General features: G+C 34.1%; 1 protein-coding gene across 1 annotated transcript; it reads right to left on the bottom strand.

Moving 5' to 3' along the window:
* Nucleotides 1-6,768: 6,768 nt before the first annotated feature.
* LOC111505645 (PRADC1-like protein) lies at nucleotides 6,769-8,793 on the bottom strand. The gene is made up of 4 exons (XM_023160488.2): nucleotides 8,473-8,793; nucleotides 8,281-8,417; nucleotides 8,116-8,231; nucleotides 6,769-7,228 (listed from the first exon to the last, which is right to left on the bottom strand). Exons 1-4 carry the CDS (start codon nucleotides 8,555-8,557, stop codon nucleotides 6,940-6,942), a joined length of 627 nt encoding a protein of 208 aa, XP_023016256.2. The 5' UTR covers nucleotides 8,558-8,793; the 3' UTR covers nucleotides 6,769-6,939.
* Between the last annotated feature and the right edge of the window lie 509 nt (nucleotides 8,794-9,302).

The raw sequence follows: 9,302 nt of genomic DNA, 5'->3' as shown, positions 1-9,302 counted from the left end.
ATACAAATTTTTGAAGTAATCAATACAATATAAGTAGATAAAATTTGGATATAAGACAAAAAAAATACAGAAGAACTTTCAAGGCTGAGTGTACTTTCCACTGTCCACCAGGTAAGTGGTTATAAATTTTTCTGCTTACAAATATAACGGCTCATGTATTAGGCAAACTATTTCCAATATGGAGTATAGATTTGATATATCCTACATTGAAAACATTTTTTCCTCACCAGAACAAAAATACCGTCTCTCAACTAACTAAAGCTGTCTACGCACTATGTTGAACTGCAAATTGTAAAGAAAACCGTACGGCATGCAGTACCTACAGTCATTTTTCATCCATACCTCACAACACATGGTACTGCCGAAGTTTAGATTTTAATTTAGTCTCGGTTGAAAAGTGGTTTGCAGATGTCTTCAAAAACTTTAATAAGGAAAGCTGCTGCCCTTTTGGCTACGGTATTAATGGTAGATGATGACAACGACAATGAACAACGAAAAGTTAAAAAGAGAAAATGGTGTAAAAGGTGATTAATTGTCGAAAAGAAATATTCACATATCAATTTATTAGAAGTGTTGCAACAAGAAGAGCCTTTTAAGAATGGAATCTGATGCTTATACTTCTTTAACGGTTTTAGTTTGCTTTTAAAATAACAAAACAAGACATAATGATGAGAAAGGCAATATCTGCTGAAGAAAGGAAGAGTTGAAAGCCTTTTTTCAATAGAAAGTAGGTAGGTAGTTGTTTTTTTGTTTTTTTTTTAGTATTAAGATCTTCCGCAATTTCACAAAAAGTAGAAGTTTTTAGAAAATCTATCGTAATTTTCAAGGCTGTAGAAAATTTAAAAAATATTGTTTTGCCGCGGTCTTCTTTGGGTAATACCTCATGAAATCTAGCATCCTAAGATTGTACATTTATTTCTATTATATATTACTCACCACAAACAACATACTTCTGGGACACATTGCAACAAATGCTATCTGGATGTTTACTGTTGAATCTGAACCACAACAATGAAAATCTTGACATTTTCATCAGTACTCATATAAAAATAATATAATCAATCAATATGTATGGCACACTTGTAAAAACAGGCATCATAGGAATTTCATATTGAATTGATGTGCTTACCTTTCCCTATTAGAAGCTCCTGAATATAAAGTAAATAATAATTAAAGGTGTGATAATGTGATTTTAATTCTAAAAAGGTTTTCATATATCAACCTTGAACAAAAAGGAATTTTAATTTTACCACTTGATAAACGGATATGAAATCATTACAAGATAATATTAATTTATGCAAAACAGTTGATGTTATTGGATAATACAAAGTTTATGAAAATAAGAGATGTCTAATTTTAAAATACTTCTTTTAGTATCGGTAAAATTTTCAATTTTTTCAATTATATTTGAAACTTGAAGCCCAAATTACATTTTATTTAAACTTTACTCTATCATAATGAGTTTTAATTAGAAGTTTTGAGGCATCCACGTTATTTCTTCAACTCATCTCTTCATCAGATTTTTATCCCATCAATAAAATTTCCGCTTTTACAAACCGTGAAATCTTGAGGGTATTTTTCAGCAATACGAGGTCTATTAAAAAAATAAGAATTTTAATTTTTCTCAAAAGATATATATTTATTCACCAATTTCTATTTCGTTCCATCAAAATAGTTCCCCTCAGATATAATACACTTGCCCCAACATTTTTTCCAAACTTCGAAACAGTTCTGATATGCATTTTTTGGTATGTTCCTGAGCTCTCTCGGCGTTTCGGTTTTGATCTCGATCGTCGCAAAACGCCGTCCTTTCATGGGCCTCTTTAATCTTGGGAACAAGAAAAAGTCACAGGGGGGCAAATCTGGTGAATACGGTGGCTGTTTTTTGTAGAACAAATTACGAACGAACAATGACGAGTGAGCAGGTGCATTATTGTGATACCGAAGCCATGAATTGTTTTTCCAAAATTCCGATCTTTTCTTCGTATAGCCTGCGAAATTTGAACATTCACCTTAACTTTCGAACAGACCTCATATAACCATGATGCTCCTAATTTTGATTCAATAATTGAATTTATAATTATTGTGTTTAGCTAGATGTTTGTAGCCAATAATACTTATATAATCATCATTGGTATGGTATTTCAGAAGAATGAAAATATTGAACTAAATACTTTATTATTGTTATTGTATTAAATTCTCAGTAGTTTTAAAATTAGGTGGTTGAGAAAAAAATAAAAAAACTGGTTCGTCAGTGGGATTTCATTGTAGAACTCTGGTCTATCTACTCATTATAGTTTGACATATTTATTTACGGGCAAGCCCATTTAAAGTATAAATTACAATGTTAAATTATAATTAAAATAAAATCAGGTAAGGTACTGAATTACAAATTCCAACTGAGAATAGCTTAAAAGGGGTAAATTTAGAGTTTGAAAGGGGGTTAATTTTGGACTATAAAATGGCAAAAAACAATGAGCGACAATAAAACACATACTACCATAAACATTAAAGCACAGTATTCCGTAATTGAGTTTTGAAATGATGCTAGGAGATTTTAAACATCTCAAGATCAACGTTACTATTGGCTAATCGTAAGATTCTTGGAATGCAGCTATTGAATCTGTTTTTCCGTTAATCAGCTGTCGCCCCCACACGAACAACTACTCTCAGAAGTTGAGAAACTTGTGCGAGCTAAATACTAACGAGGTCTCACCTTTTAACGTGTGATTCCTAACACGAATGTGTGGTTCAAACGATGAAATGGTACGTAAAATGTTGCTGTCGAGTTAAGCGGTTTTGAACATGTAGTTAAATTTTTTTCTAGGAGTTCAGCACAACTGAATTTGCCTTTAATAATATTGAAAAGTAGTGTCAGATCTCTGTTTCCTCCTAGTTTCCAGGGAGGACATGCTCAGATATTGCAGTAGCAACTCAAACTCGCAACGAACACCCGATTTATATGCTATGTATCTGAGGAAGTTGTGTTGGACATTTTCGATGTTCTTAATATAAGTTACACAATGAGGGGACCAGACAGTGAATTCGTGGGTTAGCCGTTTGATAAACCTTATCATTTTCATGGCTTCATGGATAGCCGTGGTTATATGTAGATTAAAGCTCAAGGTGGGATCAAGAACAACCCCAAGGTCTTTTATTAGATTAACAGACCCCAAGACATGACCATTTAAAGTGTAATCAAAAGTGGTACATGGGACCGATAAAAGCGCATGAAATGACACTTTGTGGCATTCAAGTCCACGCCATTTAAGGAGCACCAGTTTGATAGATTGTCAAGGTCAGACTGAAGCCTATGGGCATCCAATTCGGTTTTGATAATTAGGAAAAGTTTTAAATCATCTGCAAATACTAGTGCTTTGGCGTGCAGGAAACAATGAATAATGTTGTTAATAAATAAATTGAATAATAAGGACCGAGGTGTGACCCCTAAGGAACACCAGAGGTTACTTTGAATAACGTGGAGTAACGATAATTTGCTCTAACCATTTGAGTCCTATTCGTGAGATAACTACTAATCCATTCCAGTAGTACCCCACCTACACCATATCTGTTGAGCTTTTGGAGTAAGAGGTTATGGTTGATCCTGTCAAACGCCTCAGAGAAGTCAGTGTACACAGAGTCAATCTGGCAGCCCTTCTCCAAAGATTCCGAGAGGAAGTGGGAATAGGTAACTACGTTTAATTAAGTCGATTTCCCAGTACAAAAACCATATTGTTATTGTTAGTTGAGTTTCCAACTACTCATTTTGTTATTAAGTAGTGAACTTTTGAAAAATGTGGCTTCAGATCTGGTAGAAGAACTGAAACAGTTCTGGCAGCTATAACTAGTGATATCTTACCTGCAAATGACACATTTATCAACTGCTTTGGTATTACTGGACTACTCCAAAGCATTTGATACGATAGTCAGGAATTATTTTGTGCCAAATTGAGGTTTCGTAAGCGGATCATATTCATTATCCACAATGTAAATATTTTAAATGAGGTGGAACGTTGTAATGTGCAGGTCTATGCAGATTATACACAGTTGTATCTGAATTTCATTACGAAGAGCTCAGATGCAGCTATGGAAATCGTTAGGTTAGGTTGGGTTAGATCGATAGTGAGTGGGTCAAAATCGACCCTACTCCGCAACCCGCAAGGATTTATTGTGGCTCACACCTAGTCACACTTGACCAAATAATCGCCTCGTCTTGAAGAGTCGTAGGTCTGTTTACCAGCATGGCATAGATCCATCTAGTTATGGTCGATTCTATGCCTTTCCTAGCCAGAGATGATCCTATACATTTAGGTAGGGCACTGTCAAATGCTCCTTCAATATCGAGAAATACCGCAACCGTAATGGAAATCATTAACAATGAACTCAAAAAGGTTAAAAAATCAGCTGAAGAACACTGACTGAAGCTGAATTTGGATAAATTTAAAATATGTTTCTTTGGTATTGAAAATAATAGTGCTGTCACAGTTTATCACATCCCCTTAAAATACTTTTTCAAAGATTATTTGATACAGGGATTTTTCCAGAAGTTTGGAAAAAATCTGCCCTTTCTCCAGTATTCAAAAGTGGAAACAGAAATGATATTCAGAATTACAGGGGTATTTCGAAAATTTCTTGTATCCCCAAAGTATTTGAATCTTTAATTACAGATGAAATATTTAATAATTTCAAACACGTCATAATAGACGAACAACATGGATTCTACAAAGGAAGGTCTACTGCGACCAATTTGGCTGTCTACCAAAACTTCATCACAAATAAGCTTGAGCAAGGGCTCCAAGTTGATGTTATCTACACGGACCTTGCTAAAGCCTTCGATTCAGTTTGTCATGAACTATTAATTTTAAAACTTAACAATCTTGGAATAACGGGCAGATACTTGAAATTTATTGAATCCTACCTTTCCGGTAGATTGCAGAATATGAGGATAGCTGACAAGAGTGTCAGAAACAATTCATGTGACTTCAGGGGTTCCACAAGCTTCGCACATTGGACCTATATTATTTCTATTCTTTATTAATGATGTTAAATGAGTGTTTAAACATTGTGATATCTCTCTGTATGCAGACGACCTTAAATTTTTCAAAACGGTGCAATCTACCAATGATATTGAATGCATTCAGAATGACTTGGATAGCTTTTGTGCCTACTGTGATACTAATTGTTCAAAAGTTAACGTTAAGAAATGTAATGTATTGAGATTTTATAGAATAAGGCAGTAAGTCATTGGAAACTACTCCATTAATGATGTAACTCTTCAAACTGTCAAAAGCTCAAGCAATTTGGGAATTACTTTCGATAAAGATCTAAGATTTATTGATCATGTCAATAATATCTGTAATAAAGCATTCGGAATGCTCGGATTTATCAAAAGGAATACCCGCCATATTACAGAATATGATGCTATAAAGTCATTATACTTTTCACTGGTTCGGAGTATTTTGGAATATAGTAGTGTTATTTGGTGTCTTTATGCTTGTTGTGGAATTGGCCGCGGTGGTAGTGCGCCCGACTCACAATCGGAAGGCCGTGGGTTCGATTCCCGCCTCGGACCAGATATTTTTCTTGAGATAATTTATCTGGTTGAAACTGGGATGATTCTGCAACCGTGTTAGGAATCACACGTTAGAAGGTAAGACCTCGTTAGTCCTTAGAAGTTTCTCAACTTCTGAGAATGGGGGCGACAGCTGATTAACGGAAAAACAGATTTTGTCATAAAGAGAGACTTGAAAAAGTGCAAAATCGCTATACTAAATATATAATTTGGAAACTTGGCCTACCCTACTTTGGATTTAACTTGCCAAATAAGGCTGTCTGTGTTAGATTTATTATCACTTGAGGACAGACGTAAACTTTCAATGGTTATATTTCTTCATAAAATAATAAACTTCCACTACAATTGTTCAGCTATTTTAGACGAGCTTTGCCTTTCTGTTAACTCAAGATCCTTAAGAAGTAATCACATTTTTTCACTTGGGTTGCGATTCTACAAGACTAGCTCAATGGCAATAAGTTGTAGACTTCAGAAAAATTTCATTACATACTTTTCAGTACTTGATCTTTTTCATTTGTCACATTTAGTATTCAAAAAAATGGCAATCAGACGACTTCATCCAGAGATTGTTCATTAAACTTCTGAATAGTCGTTTATTACTTCTTTTAATGATCCTACTACTTGACAAATGAAAATGCATACCTTTATTTACTATGAAGTAATAACTTGACTTTAGGGTTTGTTTGCACATTGATGTAACATTTGGGACAATTCTGTAATGTAGTTGACATAATTATGTTTTGTTTTATAATTTAATTCATCATTAGTGTTGAATGTCTATGCTTATTCTTGTCTTTTTAACATTTTTAGTTTATCTTAAGGATCTTACTTGTTGGGTTCGTAACTGAACTCTAATGCTTGACTGGTTTCTACAATTGAAACTTTCTTGATGTACCATTTGCGATTTAATAACAATTCTGTAGTGTACCTGACCGATAAATAAATAAATATTCTGAAAAATAACATGATTATTTACATAGACAACAGGAGATGACTGAAAGTATTTTTGTCCTGGTTTGATTTTAATAGATTCATTTGCGAGAGGCCTCTATTTAACCTATCAACACAATTTAATGTTTCCAAGTCAGACTGAGTTTTGGCATGGAGTGGCCAATTTGTTGATGAATAATAATCAATTTACTAACCATAAATCAACTTTTAAAATAACTTTCCATTCAATACATGTAGAAAAGAAATTCAAAACTCAACATGTTTATTGCCTATTATAAGTTAGACTATAGTTACAATAGTGTACCTTCAAACATAAGAATGTAACAATAAACATCACAATTCCTAATTTTGCAAAAGAAAAATACATGACAACCTTCAGGTGAGCAACATAATAATTCTCTTGTCTGTAGTTTCCCTTACCAACCCATCCAAGGAGGTTGGTTCATCTTGTGTACTGGTGTGTACGTCAAATTGACGGGCAAGTTTATGAGGGCGTACGTTCTTCGAAGTCTCCGCAGCGTGTTCAGAATCATCAAACCATTTTTACCCATAAGATATCCAGCGGGAATATTTACTTCGTCAATAGTATGGTCATCGATCATTTCGATGAAATATTCGTCTTTGGAATCAGTAACATCACTTATGATTGCAGCTCTAGCTCCTGCCTGTTCAGCAATGAGAGCTTTCCTTTTGAAAGAGCAGTCCCTGTCGGAAAATGAGTTATTGATTGATAATGATCAGAAGTAACGATAAACTGGCAACAATAATTTGTCAAAAAATAAAAAAGTGTGAAACCGGTATGAAGTTAGCAGCCATATTTGATTTTTGAATTCGTCTTTACCCAGAATAGCAGATTATCTTTTAAAATATTTGAAAAATCGATAACAAAATTTCTAACATATAAAACAAAGTCACGAAATCGTGTAGTTAAACCATTTATACTCGTTGGATTGGTCTCCACCCAGAATAACTATTGAAAACATTTAAGAAATTCAAAAAATTAAAGAATGAACAAATTGACAATGATCTGTTTTGTTAGATTATGTGCAAAAACAGTACAGGTTATGACGTTATTGATTGTGCGAATCTTTCGCAACTAAGCCGTAATGCAATTAGACTGGAATATTGCGAACCAATCCACTGCAGATAAAAAAATCGCACAAGAAGAGCGATGTGTGTTGCCAGGTATATGCTTTTTGCAGTAGACATCCTATTTTGGCTTTCAAGGTACTATTCTACTGGTCAAGAGTTAAAATCTACTGATGAGTCAGTTTAATTTTCATAATGATCATCAAATGACTGCAAATAGTGAAAATTACCAGATAATCTACTGCCAAGCATAAAAATGACCTGACAACACCGGCCGTGTTAGTATGACCCGAATTCATGCTTCACAAACACAAAGTTTTTATGGGTGACATTCGGTACTGATTTTCTGATGCAGAATTTCTGAGCATTCGGATTATTTGAAAGTTTACAAGAAAATCGATTCACAAGAATAGCATATTTAGGTTGTATATTTTGTGCTATATGAGGTCAAATACCACTGACTTTCGTGTGAACTCAAGAATTGGGGTCCTGATTTCACTCACCCTCTTTCGATGAATGCAACGTTTCCCTCTACATCATCCAAATTATCAGGTGGTTTACAGCCATTTTTTGGCAATACTGGTATCAAAGGCACGTTCTTTATGTGAAATGACGAATTCTGTAATGAAAAAATGTAAATTTAAATAGTAACAAATATCATCACTTACAAAGGGTGCCCCAAAACCTTTCGCTGGTCGAATTCTATATGTGTACTCCAATTCAGATGGTTCGATTATCTCAAAAAATACGTCCCCATTAATAATTTCTGCAGTAGAAGTGCCATCCATAAGATGTAAAGTATTTGCTACAAAAAATTCAAAAATACAAATTATACCTTATTGATGTATTATAGAAATTACCTCCACAATACGAAAGAATGAAACAGGAACATAAGTGCAAGACGTTAAATACAAGATACTTGCTGAGGTAGGGTAAAGGTTTCATTTCAGGTATTAAATGAAAAGAGACAATTTTGAATTTAAGGTTATAGTAGGTGCTAGGTGCCAATTTCAGATAAATGTTTCTTATAGTTGCAAAATGTTAACAAATTCGTTTATGGCACAAGTTCTCAAACATATTCACACCTGGTTTAATTCAATTATTGAAATTATTTCAAATATTCTTGAAAATTCTAATCCGGCGCTTTCCATTGGTAAAACTGGTGCACATACTGCCCCTGCGCATTCAGTTGCTCTTTCCTCTTTTACAATATATCAACTACAATGAAAGTGCACTGATTTTACTAATGGAAAACGCCATGAATAAGCCACCAACACAGCTCTGTGCTACTGCGCAAGGTATTTTGTACTATCATATCTTCAAATATCATCATATTATAGACATAACTATGTGAGAATTTTGTTTGGACAATGATACTTACTTTTACTTGAAGTGGAGAAAATATTTATAGATATTAAACTCCGTAGATTTAATATCATTTCCAATAAAACATTTCTTTCGAGGACTAAACACAAGCACTAGAGGAAAATCCATAAGGCGCTCAAAGCGGTGTCTGTACGAAAGTAGCGTTTCACATTGGAATTGATTTTCAGAATCCTGAATAAGAGCAAATATTTTAGTAGTTAAAGATAAAAACCTACAGTATTCCAGGACAAGGTTTTGAGGACCCTGGTGAAGATTGGCCCATCACAAACGGTGCGTGGGATGGCGAAAGAACTGGGCATAAGCT

The sequence above is a fragment of the Leptinotarsa decemlineata genome, unplaced genomic scaffold (genome assembly GCF_025532065.1).
Source record: "Leptinotarsa decemlineata unplaced genomic scaffold, Ldec_3_MD MMD2_tig00026330_RagTag_RagTag, whole genome shotgun sequence".
Classification (NCBI taxonomy): domain Eukaryota; kingdom Metazoa; phylum Arthropoda; class Insecta; order Coleoptera; family Chrysomelidae; genus Leptinotarsa; species Leptinotarsa decemlineata.
The sequence above is the reverse complement of the archived record's forward strand: the minus strand, read 5'-3'. Positions and strand labels throughout refer to the sequence as shown.